Source organism: Siniperca chuatsi, linkage group LG3 (genome assembly GCF_020085105.1).
Source record: "Siniperca chuatsi isolate FFG_IHB_CAS linkage group LG3, ASM2008510v1, whole genome shotgun sequence".
Lineage (NCBI taxonomy): Eukaryota > Metazoa > Chordata > Actinopteri > Centrarchiformes > Sinipercidae > Siniperca > Siniperca chuatsi.
The window spans coordinates 7964408-7982058 of record NC_058044.1 but is presented as its reverse complement, the minus strand read 5'-3'; the positions used below and the strand labels follow the sequence as shown (position 1 = coordinate 7982058).

Below are 17651 nucleotides of genomic sequence, written 5' to 3'. Positions count from 1 at the left end.
CCTCTGTATAAGAAGGGGGACCGGAGGGTGTGTTCCAATCACAGAGGGATCACACTTCTCAGCCTCCCCGGTAAGGTCTATTCCAGGGTACTGGAGAGGAGAATTCGTCCGATAGTCGAACCTCGGATTCAGGAGGAGCAGAGTGGTTTTCGTCCCGGTCTTGGAACACTGAACCAGCTCTATACTCTCCATCGGGTGCTCGAGGGTTCATGGGAGTTTGCCCAACCAGTCCACATGTGCTTTGTGGATCTGGAGAAGGCATTCGACCGTGTGCCCCGGGCGCTTTGTGGGGAGTGCTCTGGGAGTATGGGGTCCGGGGCCTTTGCTAAGGGCTGTCCGGTCCCTGTATAACCGGAGCAGGAGCTGTGTTCGCATTGCCGGCAGTAAGTCAGACCTGTTCCCGGTGCATGTTGGACTCCGCCAGGGCTGCCCTTTGTCACCGGTTCTGTTCATAATTTATATGGACAGAATTTCTAGGCGCAGTCAGGGGCCGGAGGGTGTCCGGTTTGGGAACCACAGGATCTCATCTCTGCTGTTTGCAGATGATGTCGTTCTGATGGCTTCTTCAAACCAGGACCTGCAGCATGCACTGGGACGGTTTGCAGCCGAGTGTGAAGCAGCTGGGATGAGAATCAGCTCTTCCAAATCTGAGGCCATGGTTCTTGACCGGAAAAAGGTGGTTTGCTCTCTTCGCGTGGGTGGGGAGTCCTTGCCCCAAGTGGAGGAGTTTAAGTATCTCGGGGTCTTGTTCACGAGTGAGGGACGGATGGAGCGTGAGATTGACAGGCGGATCGGTGCAGCGTCTGCAGTGATGCGGGCGCTGTATCGGACCGTTGTGGTAAAGAAGGAGCTGAGTCGAAAGACAAAGCTCTCGATTTACCGGTCAATCTCACGCTCCTGCCCTCACCTATGGTCATGAGCTTTGGGTAGTGACCGAAAGGACAAGATCGCGGATACAAGCGGCGAAATGGGCTTCCTCCGCCGAGTGGCTGGGCGCTCCCTTAGAGATAGGGTGAGGAGCTCAGTCACACGGGGAAGCTCGAGTAGAGCCGCTGCTCCTCCACGTCGAGAGGAGCCAGCTGAGGTGGCTAGGGCATCTGATCCGGATGCCTCCTGGACGCCTCCCTCGGGAGGTGTTCTGGGCATGTCCCACCGGGAGGCGGCCCCGGGGAAGACCCAGGACACGCTGGAGGGACTATGTCTCTCGGCTGGCCTGGGAACGCCTCGGGATCCCCCCGGAGGAGCTGGAGGAAGTGTCTGGGGCGAAGGAAGTCTGGGAGTCCCTGCTTAGACTGCTGCCCCCGCGACCCGGCCCCGGATAAGCGGAAGAAGATGGATGGATGGATGGATAGTTGGATGACGTCATGAAGTACGGGGTCATGGTAGTTTTTGTCTTCAATGTTAAACAACCACCATTACCGATGAAAATCTATCATTACATTACTCAGGCAGTTACGTTACTTTTAGTCAAGATCGCTGACTTCCTTCCTCACTCTGTGACGTATCCCGTGTTTCCCTGGAAGTTATTGCAACTAGAGGGAGTAAAGGGGACATGACAGGCGACCAAATTCATTTAAATTACAGATTTCTCTGGGTTTGAACTAGGGCTGAACAATATCCAAAAAAAGTTTGGATAGTTTGACAGATATTGTGATTGCGATATGAGTTGATATTTTAGTTTGAATGGTAATTTTTGCATTTCATTTTCACTGAAAAAAATATAAAAAGTGACAACAAGACTCTGGGAAGTCACTGTGCCTGGCCAAGAAATAGTCCCGCACAACTGTAAAAAAACAACTTCAGGTTGATTATGTGAGATAACTACACAATCATAAAAGAATTCCAAGATTTGGAATATCTGATATTTGACATCTGAATTTGATTTGATTACCATTTCAGCGCAGCAGCGCAGTAGTGCCTGGTTAACTGACCCGCGAACAAAATACTATTTTCTGCATGTTCAGTTGTCGAACAACAGAAACAGAAAGACCTAAATTGTGAATTCAACTGCACAACAAACGTGTGCCTGTGTTTAATGCTTATAAGTCTATAAGAGTTTTCCTATTTTTCAGGTTTTACTTTAAATTACAGGTTTTAGTGTGGACGAAGACCTTTACAACAACAACCTGAAAAGGACAGTGTGGACTTACACATAAACAGCATTTCAAAATTAGCCATCATAGTGTGGAGTTAGTTGGAGTTGCTAGTGCAATGACAAGGACATGATCTCTCACTGGCTTTCACTTTGACAGCCAGTTGTGTTCTGTGTGGTGCCCAGCCAAGGAACTGGGCATCAATACCTGAGGTGTAAACGCAGCCAGAGAATCTTAGCAGCAGGCAGAACAGAACTAAATGCTGTAGTCTGGTTTAGTCACCATAGTAACCATATTAACCCAGCTACTTTCCCTTTCTTTCTCTCCCACACAGACACACAAACCCATCATCCAATCTTGCTTCACAGAGGTTCAAGGCTAGCAAGATTTCCCAAAGCCTTCTAACATAGCTGGCTGTTCCTCTCACAACCCGAGCCACCAGAGAATAACAACCGTGGATGCAAGAGCGGGAAGACACGAGAAGACTGAGAGACATGGCGAAATGAAAAGACAGAAAAGAAGGATGGGCTGGCAGTGGAAATGATGATGGTGGGGGAGAAGAAGAAAGATGGAAACAGGAGAAGAAGACCAGACAGATACACAGGGCTGGAGGAGACAGAGCGATGCGAAGGAAGTAAAAGCTACAATGCAGGAGAAAGAAATTAGAAGTGAAAGTGGTGAAGGACTTAGTGAGTGAATGACACAGCAGTGTGTCTGCTGCAAGTGACAGCAGGTGTGGGGAGCAGGTGTTAAATATTAAAGCGACTGAGCAGAGAACCTGGGCAAATGGCCCCTACTGATATGGGACATCCCAGGCTGGGACACACACATACATACACACACACACACACACACACACACACACACACACACACACACACACATGCACGCATGCAAATACGCAGACACCAAGGGTAGCATCCCACCACAGTGGTAGAGCAAAGCAGAAAGAACATGCATGTTTAATTCACAACCTTCCATTTCAGCATGTTCATGTTCTTATGCTATGCACAGCGACCCCCACCCCCACCCTCTATCCCCACACACCAAAAAGTGGGAAGTCAAAAGAAGAGACGAACAAGGTTAGCGGAGAATGAGTGAGCACATATGAGGGTGAGGTAAAGCCAACAACATTTCTTATTTCCCAAAGCGGTCCCTCTGTAATGGAAGTACAACATTCCAAACTAATCCTGCTCCCCTCCTGGGCTTACACATGCCCTTTCTTCCCATCAGTTTTGTGTTCCCTAAACGTGTCTCCCTTCTCACAGCACACCATCCAACTTCCAGTACATTATGCCTGACTGTTCCACACTGACATGCATTATAGTGGATGATGAGGAGGCAGAGACCGGAGAGGGAGGGAGACAGGGAGAGAGGTTGGATCTGTTGTGACATCGATCCATTTGTTTTCATTTAGGAAAAAAAAAGGGTTTGGCATACAAAAATAGATGATTCTATGATTTGTTAGGGCTGATCCAATTGGGGTGGAACTTATTTCGAACATTGCCAATTCTGGCAGAGATACAAGGAGAAGAACAGTGTAGGCAAAAGCAAACACTGGAATGTGAAAGCAACATCAGTGTCAGCAAGGTTCGACCCCGGCCAGTCAATCACATACAATAAACAAAGTCCATGTATGCCTGTATGCGCATATTATTTCTTTTATTAATTCATTGGTGTATTAATGTATTCCTAACACAATTATTATATGTGGATGTGCATGTGCATTTGCACACCAAGCTCAAAAGAAGGTTGTTTTTCCCCCAAGACTGTTCATGCTAAACATCTGTCAAAGCTGTTTATATGGGGGTCTGGGGTCTATATCATGTGAATTGGTGTTTGGTCTACTGCAGGCAGTGGCTGAGTGGGACTTAATTTCAGCCCTGGAGATAAATGATGGTGTGAACAAACCATGCGTTTGTGGTGATGATGAGGGTTTGTATTATGAGGTAACTGCTAAAAGATCCCCTAGGCATGAAGGTTTTTCTTATATGGTGTATATTAATTACAAACATATATACATATTACACTTTTTTGCAATACTACAAATCAATTGATATTGGTGGTTTCAATAAGGTGTTAGAAATGACCCCAAAGCAAGGCTCGACCAGGGCAACAAAAAGGCCAAGTCCGGCCCTGGTAATTGCAACCAAACCACACAACCAAAAAACAAAACCCTGTGTTTGTCCCCACTTGAAATGAACACACTTATCCCCAAGTGAAAAGCAGCTAAAAATATTCTAGTTTCTGGGAAAAACACTCAAATTGTACCTGAGCTCAGAAGTCATACTGTGTGTAAACTTAAGAAAATCTTGACAAATAAAAACTGTCCGATTTAAAACCTGAGGAGTTGTTGCAGTAAGTCACTGGTCTCCACAATCTTGTTTATCACAGTTTTCAGGGATGCCTGCAATGCCTGCTCCTGTTTATATGATAGAGTTTGATAGCTATGCGGCCAGCTACTGATAGAAATGACAACTGGAGAAAGCCTTTACTTGAAATGTGACATAATCATGACAGTTAAGTTTGCATTTTGGCAGCTTAAGACTGCTTTAACACCAAGTATTTCACACTTGCACTGCCCACCTCCACGTATATCCATTATTTTAGAGCACTTGCCTGCCTGCTGAAGTTTTTTTTCTCTATTTTCTTGGCATCATCTTCTTCCTTCTGTATTTTGCTCTCCATCTAAACATGATGTGAAGACTACTACTGGACTGAGCTAGGATAACCAAGGTAACAGGGGATGAACAGCTCATTGTTCATTCCTATACTATAGACTTGATTGAGACATTAACAGAACGCATGTATGTGTATGTGGAGACAGCAAGCACAAGGCTCTGCCTGCTCAGGCTGCAGAAAGCACAATATTGTTTGATAGCCCACAGTAATCACACTGATTTGTTACAAACCCACTGGGATTTCTTTCGATCTTCCAGATTACCACTACACCACTGACAGCAGGTATGAAAGCAACACACACACAGCCAGGACACATTACATGGAGCCAGATATTTTTCATTGCAAATATGTTTGTTGGGGTTGGTCTCTTATTCTAAGTATTCACACCATCGCCGTTTATATGTGTATCATATTCTGAAATCAGTGAGAGGAGCTAATATAGCTGAGAACATTGCTAGAGCAGGGTCAGTGTGATGAGATCACCCTCACAGTTTGAGTGTCAAGCGCAAAACATGTGTCAACCTCACTGAGAGTCCTCATCACCTCCATAATAGTCTTGTTTGGGTCTGTCACCAGGCACGATAGGAACATGCTACAGCACACCATCATGACTGGTGCTGAAACGATTCATTGATTAATCAATTAGTCAATAAACAGAAAAAATATTGCCACAATTTTGATATTGAATGAATCCTTTCAGTCATTTATCAAACAAAAAGGCCAAACCCTTGCTGGTTGCAGCTTCTCAAATGTGACAATTTGCTGGTTTCATCTGTTTTATATTATACATTTTATATCTTTGGGTTTTGGAGTGTTGGTCGGACAAAACAAGCATTTTGAAGATGTCACCTTTGGACCTGGGAAATTGTGATGGGGAGTTTTTTTCCCCATCTTTTTTATTGAGATTCTGAGTAATAACATGTATATCCATTCAGTCAGAAATACATATAGAACCATTTGACAAAACAAACCCCTACATACCCCAAAAAATAAAACCAAACACCACCAGGTTTTGCCAGGACTACAGTGTAATTAATGAAGTCGGCCATAGTTAGTTCTGGGATTATTAGTTAGACAGAAGGAAGTCCACTGGGTCTATACCATAGCTTGATACATAACTTAAAAATGTCATGCAGGGTGCATTATGTTTTTTGATTTTTTTTGCACTGTCCACCTTAGCTGCTAATACATAGTGATAACTCCAAATCATATCCAATCCAAGTGACCTATTCACTTCCCTCCAAAATGTCTGTATCCTTGGGCATTCCCAAAACATGTGTAGATACGTAACACTTTCTTTATTTCATTTAAAAGAGTGAGGAGAGTTGAAGCCCACCTTGCCTCTTAATAACAGTGTATAATGCAGCCTGTGTACTATTTTACATGGTGTCTCAGTTTTACAGCTAAGAAAGTATGTTTTCTGCAGTTGATTCCCATATCTTCTATGAGCAGTTTTTACCATTTTGTTGCATTTTATAGACTAAACAATTAACTGATTAATCCAAAAATAATCAACAGATAATGAAAACAACAGGTTTGCAGTACTAATCATGACCCAGGACACAGAGGAGGACCATCATCAACATCCTCTCACACCTTTTCCCCACATATGTGAACAATGTCCTTCTGGCAGGTGCCGATAAATGAGAACTACAACGACCACACAAACCAGAACTTCAGAAAAAATACCACTAATAGATATACCATATCTACCAGCAATTCCTTTTCAATGATTTGCTGATTCACTGATATCCTGTACCCGCCTGCCAGGGGTCTGCTTTTGGCCTTAATTTAAACCAGGCAGGAAGACTTTTTTATTTGCAGGACAGGCCTTCAGGAACAGTTGTGGGGGGGTTGGTTAGTTACAGGCTACACGCACGCTATCAAGAATGACCGCACACTTGTACTTTTGGCCACTGAGCAGTTCAATTAGAGCAGTCGGGGGTTAAGTACCTCGTTTAATGGCACATCAACAGCAGCGATTGAAGGCGGGAAAAACACAATTGATTTATTTTCCCTATCATTATATACTCAGTGGGAGATTCCAGTTAGTGACCTTCATGTCTCTTGTACCTTCCTCTGTCTCTTTTCCTGTCTTTTCACACACACATACACACACACACACACACACACACACACTGCATCCCCCATCAACTACTACTTCAAAAGGCTGCTGTATTGCTGCAGTTATTGGTTCCTGTGTTTTGGCTGCTGTGCCCTGAGAGACTTAAAAGCTCAAGAACCAGTTGTGTTTTTATCAAAGCTTCTTCAGTCAGTCTGTCAGTCAACGAGGTCTACAGAGTCAGTACCAGCGCGAAAATTCAGCTAAGAAAGAGATGTACATCCCTAACTTTGCTCTGAGCATCACACCAAAAGAAAACAAAAATCCTATCTAAAAGGAAATTTTCTATTTTTCTGGCATCCCACTGAGCACTAGACGTGATACAGCTACATATAGCCCAGGATTTCTTTTTGGGGGGGGCTCTGCATAGCCCAGTTTTAGACCAAGCAGAAAATACATTATTACAAATTTAAGCAATGCTTGATCATCTGTTAAAACACAAGTGATGACGTACCAAAGAATGCTGCATGTTATATGTAAAGACTTCTACTGACCTTATGAATACTGCACTTTTAAGTGTACACACATGTAACCGACTAATTAACATACAATTGCATAGGGTGATACCAGCCATCAATCCAGTGTGTTTGCAGTGTTTCTACTCTAAACTTATACAAAAATAATCTGACGGAGCAGCCCTGATATCACAAACAAACTTCAGAAACCTCCTAGTGTGTCATTTTCTAATCTACAACATGATGATTACAACATCCTTGGACAGTTTACATATGACGTAAGTGAACCATGTCCATTCTTAACTCAAACAACCTCAAAATATCAATTTGACATCAATTTGAAAGCGCTTACAGTAACTCACAAGAAGCAAAATGTAACATTTATCAAAAGCTGTGGTTTTACATTATTTCACATTCCCACCACATACGCAATAGCTCTAAAATGGACACAAACAAAATATATGTATTTTGGTTTATGGAGTCATATTTCATGCTGCAGCCTAGTGGATTATGTTGAATTGTGAGCTGCATTTCAGGTGGAGTGACTTTCTAAATATCAAATCTGTCAATGAAATAAGTGTCTGAAGTAATTGCTAACGTGCCAGGACACCTGAATGAAGTGTAGGTTGAAAAGCACTATCCTTCAACATTTAAAGGTGGCTGAGAGGAGGGATTACAACTCCCTAATCTCCAAAACACAAACATTGTGTATCCAAAAAAGCAGGAGTATGTTTTGTGTGTGTGCTTGAACATGTCTGTGCTTGTGTGTGTCACGGTCACTCACCTTGTCAGCCATAATCATAGAGGAGCCTCCGTGGACTCCCAGGACTGGAAGTTGCGTCTGAACGGAGAGGAAGTCAAGGATCTGGGCAATGGCCTCCTGATCAGTGCCATCGGCAAACACAATGCCATGGAGACGAGTGCGTGACAGAAGTTCACACACCTTGGGACACAGTTAAACAAACTCAGGTATTAAACAGGACTCTGTGTGTGTGATAGATAGTATGTGTGTAATATTGGCAAATGTACACAGCATTTCTCACCTGTGTAATCACAGACTTTGGGTCAGTCTGGTTGATCCTCAGTATTACCACAGAGACGTCAAGGGCATCATCAGGTCGCCGAGGTGGACGGAGTTCCTGATCGGAAACATGCCGCGTCTGGCCCATGATCACACCCACACTGAGCCCTGGAGGCTTCTGGGATGCCACAGGCACCATCATCTGGGAGAGTAGGAGCAACATCCAGCCCACTACACCCATCATACCCTAAAAAAACACACACACACACACACAAATACCAAGAATGAACCCAAAGAACCATCTCGTGAAGAAACTGTGACAGTTTGCCTTACAAAACCAGACAATTTCAATCCTAAAGCTCATATACTAAGGCTGTAACAATATTTCTTTACCTTGACAGTTTTCTGCCTGCTATCAGCAGCCTGTCACAAGTGCAGGGTGAGACATACTGTATGTTGGTTGGCTGTGGCTCAGGAGGTAGAGCAAGTTGTCCACTAATCACAGGATTGGCAGCTCGGTCCGCGGTTCCTCCTGTCCACATGTCAAAGTGTCCTTGATGCTCCCGATGATCAGACCAGCAGGTAGCTCGCTGCCATCGGTGTGTGAGTGCGAATGGTTGAATGAGAGGCAAATTGTAAAGCGCTTTGGATAAAAGCTCTATATAAATACAGCCATTTACTTTTTACCATGTTTTCAGGTGGTTATGTTCACAAACTGTCAAGGTAAAAAATACTGATATGTGTTTATTTTATGAACTGCTTACATCTTATCAAAAAATATTTATCCTGGATAACCAGCCTTCAAGGTGTTTATAAAGTAACTGTATTTTCTCAGGACTTTCTAATCCCACAATGTGTGTTTGTACAGAAGGAAGCTGATGAGGGTTGATAACAAAGCAGTACATGCATAATGGATAGGAGCATTGTATTAAGCTTTAAGAAAAGTAACAAGATGAAACTTCATTTGTTGAAAAAACTGAAACTCCTTGTCATTTTCATTGATCTAAAATAATGTTATTTTCTACTATTTATATTTTTGTGTATATGACAACATGTTCATATTTTCCATGTGTCCTACAAGCAAGAACTGCAACTTCTTGCCATCTTTGTTTTTTTGATAGAAACTGAGTCACACCGTGTGAAACAAGTTAAAAAATATACTTTACTGTGTCGTGGACAGAATATATTTCCGATCATCAGGATGTAAGAATCTTGTGTATTCTGAACATGTCTTCAAAAACGCAGTAAGTGCTGTAAAACAACCCACCGGGTTTCTCAAAGATTGGCTTGTATTTATCTTTGATAAAAACAGTGTGACTCAGATATGTGACTCGAATCTAATTATTAGTGCAAGTTTCAAGTGCAAAACCAAAGATTACATGATAGGCACAAACTGGGGCTAGAAGTTTACTACACTCTTACTGTCCTCTGCTATTCAAAATCACTGAATTCAGTTTCATAGTGTACAACCATTAGGAGACCAGGGTTAAACCTAACTTTATTTTTGCTAAACCGTTAATCTGGCTTCATGAGAAGCCCTAAATCTCTCTTCCACTGCCTGCCTTTATTTGAACATAATCTCTGCCTGTAGGCAATGTTCAAAGTAAAGTGCTAGCTATTAATGGTTAAAATAACCCTGAAATAAATGTAATCTGATTTTACCCCAGTCAGGGGTATGAGGGGAAACATTACAAATCGCTAAAGGCACACAAGTGTCTGCATCAATCATTAACATTCACTGAGATGAAAAATAACATTTTAACTCTATATCCTAACCAAGTTCGAGTCTAATAGAGAGGGGTTTAAGCTCCTGTTCCCAGTTCAGCTTAGTATGTGTTACCTTTGCCTGTATTGTGAGCAGATCTAAGAGAAGCAGATGAGTAGAGGAAATGCAGTGTGAAATGCCTTGGGCTGAATGAGAGCTAATGAAACTATGATGTGAATGCTACGTTGCATCTCAGCCAATTTCTTACACCACCACAGTCCAGCAGAGCTGAAAAACACCTCAGGAGGAAACATCACGTCCACAAAATTAACCTCTATCTCTTCATCCTCCCCTCTCCTAGTTTTCTAACTTTGCATCCATGTCTGCTCATCATCTTTATCTATTTATTTTCTCTTTATGCCATTTTTTTTTAACTGTATTTCTCTAAATCTGCCAATCTGTCTAGAATGTGTATCTGATCCATGTCATCTCACACCTGGTTTTATCAGGCCAGTAAGTCAAGTTAGTACTTTCCCAGCTTGCTCTCTCTGCCCTGGTGCCCACAGACTAGCCTGCAGCTCCAGCAGCACTTAGCATACGCCGCTAAATCACACACCGCTACACTCCTGTCCCAGGGAATTAGTGTCATCTCTAACCAATGGGACAAGATTACACTAACTTTCCCTGGAATTAGCATCCAAGCTAACATAACTAGGAGCTCGAGTGTGCTGTGCCACAGCTTCCAAAATGGTCAATGTAGCTGGAAAACTTTGGGTCACTGAGTGCTCCCACTGTCTTACAGGATTTGCATTTGAGCTTAAAATCATATCTGCTGACTCCTGTGATTAGCTTCCAGAAGAGACGTCATGAAGGGTAACTGTTTCCCTCATGAGCATTTGCTAACAGAGCTAATGCTAATGCAGCAACTGAAAAATGCAAGATCTTAATAATGTAACAATATTCGGCGGCATAATTTTCTAGTATCCTGCCAACACTAAAAGGCTGTTCACTCTGGTTCAGGCTGTAAAAAAATAGGTTTCTAAATTGTACAAATATGCCTCTAAGCAGCGAATAAGTCTTGTCCAAAAATGTTTTTATTTTCTCGGATAGTTAAAGTTAAATCTAGATTTGTGAAAATGATCTCTCTGTCAAAGCTAGAAACAACACACCCGTTGCTCAAATGGGAGCTGGCATTCAGAGGCCCTCAAGCTGCTTCAGTGACAATGAATCAGAGGACATCTTTATGCACAGTGTAACACAACCCAGAGTGATTTTCCTCGGATATAAGCAAATTTTTTGGTTTAACAATGTTAGCCCTAACTCCTATTAAATAAAGCTCATGTGGGTGTAATTGCTTAAATGTATCAGTCCACAATTCCATTCTTTCATTCATCGCCAATGAAGCAGCTCTGCATAGTGTCTCTAGATGACAACACAAATTAGACTCGCGGTTATGTGGGCCTTGTTTTCCCAAAATATCTTAAAGTGATAAGCCACCCAAAATCTGCCTTTTGTAGACTTGAAATTTGGCTTTAAAGGTTTGTAGTTTCCTCATTGAGGGACAACACTCTGTGAACAAAATGAATTCAGTCAGTTTCAATGGATTTCAGTGGTGACCAGTTTTCACTGCGGACAAAAAAGGATAAAAACTGAAACCTCCCAAACTTGTGCAGCACAAGTTACTTTTCCACTGTCCATTCGCATGTTAATCATGTTCCTGTCACTCATTTTTTTTGCCAAGATGTGGCTAAATTCACAAATCTATCTGGGTGGAGTATCACTTCAAGGCTGCAATTGTAATTATTCATAGCCTTTTATATTTGTGAGGTGTTTCCGAAAAGTATTTGTATTCTGATACTGATCTGATCCTGCTGTGTCTAGTACTGTTGTTTCATATTAAATTTGATCTAATTTGCTTTCTTCTTTTATTTAATTTTTCCCACTAATTATCTGCTATTTTCCCACTAATGATCTCTGTATAAAATTGACAGCTGTTCAGTGCAATGTGAGAGTTGAACACTAAATTATACAATTAGATCTTGGATGCTGGTGGAAGTATTAAAAAAAACCCAAAACGTTGGTCAGCAATAAACACAACTGGAGTTGTGAGCCTCTGGAGAGGGATCAGCTGAATTGAAAATTTATTTTTATAAAAAATATTGAATAACAGTAAAATAAGTCAAGTCGTGTACATCTTTGGATGCCAATCTCTTAATCATCCTCGGATCACGTTGGGGTTCCCTTGCCTCAACAATGATGTTATGGTAGGCCCAGAGAAACATGTAGAAGTCGTCTCTCCCAAATCTGGTTATTCTATAATTAACATTTGCTTAAGGGCAAGGGCAAAGTCAAACTTCACATTAACAACAAACATATAAATTTATGCCTGTTGCATTACATGAGATAACAGTTGGCTGTCAACTCTCTATAGCCTCAGGGTTGAATAATATAGTGCATCATATCATCATTTCTTTTGTGTGCTATGGCACAGCCACTGAGGTAGCATACGATAGCAGCCGCCACCCTAAAATAATGTCATTTTCTACCACAGTTTCTACTCTTAGTTTCAATTTGGTTTGTTAATCCCCATAATACCCAGTTTCAAACTCTGAGTGTCAGGGCCAGATTTATGTACATATTTGCGGTCGCAATCTGCATGAAATTAGCGTCTGATTTACTAAAGCAGTAGCTCATTATCAGTAACTGGGACTGTCTTTTAGGTGCATTCTGCATATAAACGAGATCTCCAAAGATGCAGTTCAGTGGTGAAATGGGGATACGATGGGGTAATAAATCATGAAAAAAATCAAGCCCAAAAAAAGAAATCAAATGTATTGATGCTGAAATTCTAATTCCCATTAAATGAAACTAACTTTCCAAACCATTTACCAAGGCCCCGATTAAACTCTAACTGAGAACATAATTTGGGCATCTATTACTATATACTGGTAATGTATACTTAAGGTTACTAAAACCAATGCAGTAGGAGTCATTAAATGTGTAATATAAATATATGCCGCAACTACGTATCAAGTGTGCAATCACTAAAATGCATTAGATCACAGGATATCAAGTTCAAGTTCAGGTTAAATGACCACAAAGCCACAACTCTCCATCCCATCTTTGTTTATTGTAAAAAAAAAAATTGTGCAATATTGTGTTTCTTTATTATTACTGCACTACTTTTCTTTCTAAGAAGCTGTCACTCTTATTTCTAAATAATTCACTGTGGCTCTCCGATACATGTTTCTGCTATCATGGTGATTTTTGCAGAATGCAAGGTTATTCATTTTTGTCTCCCCCACCACAACCTTCCTTTAATATGCCATTTCAAATCTGCACCTGCGTTGTAGAAGCAAAGAATTTTCCTTGTAAAACTGACCCTTGAATATCGGGTGAGCCTTAATAAATGTACCAGAGTGTGCAGTCAACCACATTTATCAAATCTCCCCCTGTTATGTATGCAATCCTCCTTTAAATGCTAAATGCACTTGCATGAAGAAAAGAGGCACACTTCACTGATCACACGCAAGCTATGTCTCAGATGACAGGAAAACTGCGCTTCCAGGCCGGTGCACCTGTTTGATAAATAATATGCACATCAAGTGAATTTTATGTTGTTTAGTGCTGTCGTTTTGTATTTGCTAAACAATGTAACTTGACAACATTGGCAAAGTTAGCAGTGTTGTCCTAAGTTGCTAGCAGCCAGTGCGTAATGCGTGTTTGATGCTCATCCAAATGTATGATCTGCAAGGGATATACTGTATCACAGGGAAATATACAAATGGTAAATGAAGTTTTTTTTCCTGTTGATGAAATGTTTTAAATGATTATTTTAATCGTTATTAGAAAACTGGACATTGTTTTGTTTTTCAGATAAATTCAAAGATTAGCCATAACTGAGTTTAGAGAGCGCATTAACAAAAGGAGTAAAAGGAAGTTGAGAAAGAAAGGTATGCTTTCCCCACTCATATTGTGGACTTCATGTCTCTTTTTAGAGGAGAGCAGTTCAGTGTTATGTTCCTGGCCACCCACTTTTATTGTTTCTTAGTTTTATTTGGCTGCATTAGTAATGTGAGAAGCTAGCCAAGCTCGTCACATTACCGGGCAGTCTGTGCTACGTTGAGCCTTGGGTAAAAAAATTAAAACACATTGCAGATGGTGGTGTGACGTCTTCGAGGACATATTGGAAAATGTTATAAAAGTTGTCGAATCTTTGTAAAAAACATTTAGCTTGCTTTCTGTGTATTTTTAACTTTCAAAGTCAGTTTGATTGGCGTCTATCTGCAAATGTCTTGAATCAAGTTTACTATCTTTTCTACTTTTTTCTTTTCTAACAGAAAAAATTGTGCAGTGTCACCATTAGTACATACTATAGTTTATAATACTAGTACATAGTATGGAGTTTGGACCCAGTGTGAGTGTAACCTGTGACGTGCATAGACACCGTGGTGAGACAGAAATACTAATGTGTGACTGATAGGAGCAGAGCTGCACACAATCAGTAACTTCTGAGCATGCAATAGTGGTCGCTGCCTACGGTAAGCATGTCAGCTACGGTCTGGAGTCAGTAAACAGGTAAACCCTGACATCTTCCTTCATCAAGGTAAGAAGATGTACACTCAACCTCAGAGGATGAGGAGGGGACATTAAGGACTTTTTAAAACATTTCCAAAAGTTAATACATGACTGCAAGAAGGCAACTTTTCTTCACTAAAAATATAGAATTCTACGATTTTGTAAACCATACGTACATGTTTGTGATTTGTGACTCCTAAGAGACGATGCTGAAAACATATGGAAGACAACTGAATGTAATTATGTGAGAATACGACAAGTAAATATTGAGGCAGGGCACAGACACACACGTGTGCACATACACACTTCACACTCCATCGACATTGAATGGGTTTAAATAATGTCTCTGATACTGACAGCTTAACATTCATCCAGCTGTCATTTAGCATTTAATCAGTTTTAACTGATAAAATGGATATTAAAAAAGTCGCTAGAAATATTGCACTTGCAGCTGACATATTCATATTTTACGGTACTGAGCAATTATTGCTCTGATGCTGGAATTATCAGCATCAGTTATAATTATCTTGTGACAATATGTATCAAGTGATTATTACATTTTTTTACTTCATGCAAATACTTTTCCCTTACTTATTTTGGAAAATGCTGCTATGTCAATACATCTACCTCAGTGTAGTTACCTATATCCTTAGTGTATTGACTACTTGTGTATTTCAAGTATACAATTTTTGTATACTTGTACAAGATGTGTATGCATAAGAATTTAAGTACATTTATAAGAATTTTAGTGTATTTTTGACTCTGACATCAAGATAGGAGGAGAATCAGTAGTTTGTCTGTTAATTACAGACAATAGTGGTAGCACCTATACTAGGTTGTTTAGTGATTCAAAAAGGTCTGGTAGCAAGCAGCCCTACAATTTGGTGGGGTTGATCCAGTGTTATTTCGACTATGGTGTTAATCCATGTACTGGGCCCTTACAAAAACCTTAAAACACAAACTTACTTTCTACTCACCCTCAGGCTTGAAGCTTGGAGTCATGCTGTTAGGTGTCAGTTCTTACAGCCTCACAGGCTTCCAGTGAAGGGCCGAGCATGTCATATTCAATTTAATATAGGATGTTACATGGAAGTGCTCCCAGCTACTTTTACAATTATTTTCAGAAGGTATGCAAAGACTAGCTAGTATTCCCTAATATAATATCATGTTTTTTATGTTTTACTTTTATACTCGATCTTTGAATCTTGAACTATGACATACAACTGTTATCTTTTTTGATGTTTTCTTTTATGGTTGTCTATGGTACTTTACCATTTCTACTTCCAGAAACAATATATTGATTGTTTGTTCATATGATTCAGTTTTTACATTTTTTAGCCCGTTACTAATATTTCTTAATGTCAGACATTAAATGCTTGAACTTCATCGTTCTATCCCTGACAAAGTCTGATTTGTTGTATATTTAATGTATGAGAAAGGTTGTCAATAAACCAAACCAAAAATATTTGATATCGAATCAAATGACTTCCTGATCTTTAGCAAACATATTTTGCAATATCATAGTAGAACAAGGTACAATTTTTGTATAATTTGAAGGCACAACAACAGTACACTTAGATATGGAAATGTTCTTAGTAACTGAGAAACAACATAAACATAGTCCATAATTATTCACAAACTTAACAATGATGCCCTTTTACCTCTACTACAACTACTAACATAAAATAAAAAATGTTTTAAATTCAGTGCAATTGCAGTGCATCCCCTCTGAATAACCTTAATACAGGTTCACTTTCACATCATATACTTAAATATGCTTTTTCTGACCTGGGAGTACCAGGGATTATATTTTCCAGAGATTGCTCTGCATTTACTAAAGCACAGTGTGTATCATTATCCACCCACCCAGACATTGAATTGCAAAACACAAATAAGTCTTGATTCGACAGTGAAATATGGTGGAAAGGTCTTGTTTGAAATATCACATTTTTATTTGTTTAACATTGATGTAAGTTGCAAGTGCCGTCCTGCTTGTCCTCGATAAAACCGACTGCCTGCTAGACACAGTCTTTTAACAGCCCAACAGCCTTTTTCCACATCAAAATTTCAGCAATGCAGATAAATGTGTGTACGTGTGTTAGGGTAACACACTTTTGGCCAATTTTATCTTTTTTTTTCATGCTTGTAGTTCGTGTGGAACCAGGGGAACAGAAAATGTCCACGAGAGTTCTGTCATTCATATTTCATTGGTAATAAATATGAATAAACAAGGACAATGCCAAACACCAGAAAGGACACACTCCCTCATTCATTGGGGGACAGCATTGAGTGTTTCTGTAACTGTGTTTGTGTGTATGTCTATATCTGTGTGTCTTTGTGTTTGACTTTGAGGGTATTTGTGTTTTTCTGCGGCAGGATGTGAAGCAAGAGAAAGACACAACCCCTGTGGAGGAGACTAAAAGGCAAAAGGTGAAGGTGGGGCAAGAAAAGGGAAGAAAGGGCATGAAAATAAAGTTATTATGAAGCCGTGCCAAGGTGGGGAAGTTTATAGTCTTTCAGACAGGATAGTTCTGACCTTGGAGAGCTGGAGAGAGGCTATATTGTGAAATAGCTTGATAAGCTCCATTATATTTTACATGAGAACTGCACTTTATTTAGGATGTGAAGGAGGATTAATTATGAAGCCTAAGGTGTGAATGATTGCATGTATAATAATGACATAACCTGACAAATATGTTTTAGTCAAATGACTTGCAATGTTACGTGCAGCGACAAGGTAAATGGATAAAATAACCAGGTAGCAAATCAGAGAATTCTTTGCACAAGTTTGAAGGATTTGTTTGTTTACAAGACAAACATTTGCAGGAAACTTGCATTATTTAAAAAGTGTTTGTTTAATGTGTAGCTGACCCCAAACTGTATGAACACCAGGGTTACAAGAACATAGCACAGTATGATAAACTGAGACTGGGCCATCCTTATGAATATACAATGTGATTTTTCTAGCTTTCAATTATTGAAAGGACCTGAAACA

General features: G+C 40.5%; 1 protein-coding gene across 8 annotated transcripts in view; it reads right to left on the bottom strand.

The window, feature by feature from the left end:
- Nucleotides 1–17651, bottom strand: part of grin2ab (glutamate receptor, ionotropic, N-methyl D-aspartate 2A, b) — a 108627-nt gene that overhangs the window by 64808 nt on the left and 26168 nt on the right. For all 8 annotated transcript variants that reach the window (XM_044190184.1, XM_044190183.1, XM_044190181.1 and 5 more), the window contains 2 exons: nucleotides 8396–8620; nucleotides 8137–8295 (listed from right to left, as the gene is read on the bottom strand). In XM_044190184.1, the coding sequence (XP_044046119.1) occupies nucleotides 8137–8295; nucleotides 8396–8620 (384 nt within the window). The remainder of the gene's footprint in view (nucleotides 1–8136; nucleotides 8296–8395; nucleotides 8621–17651) is intronic.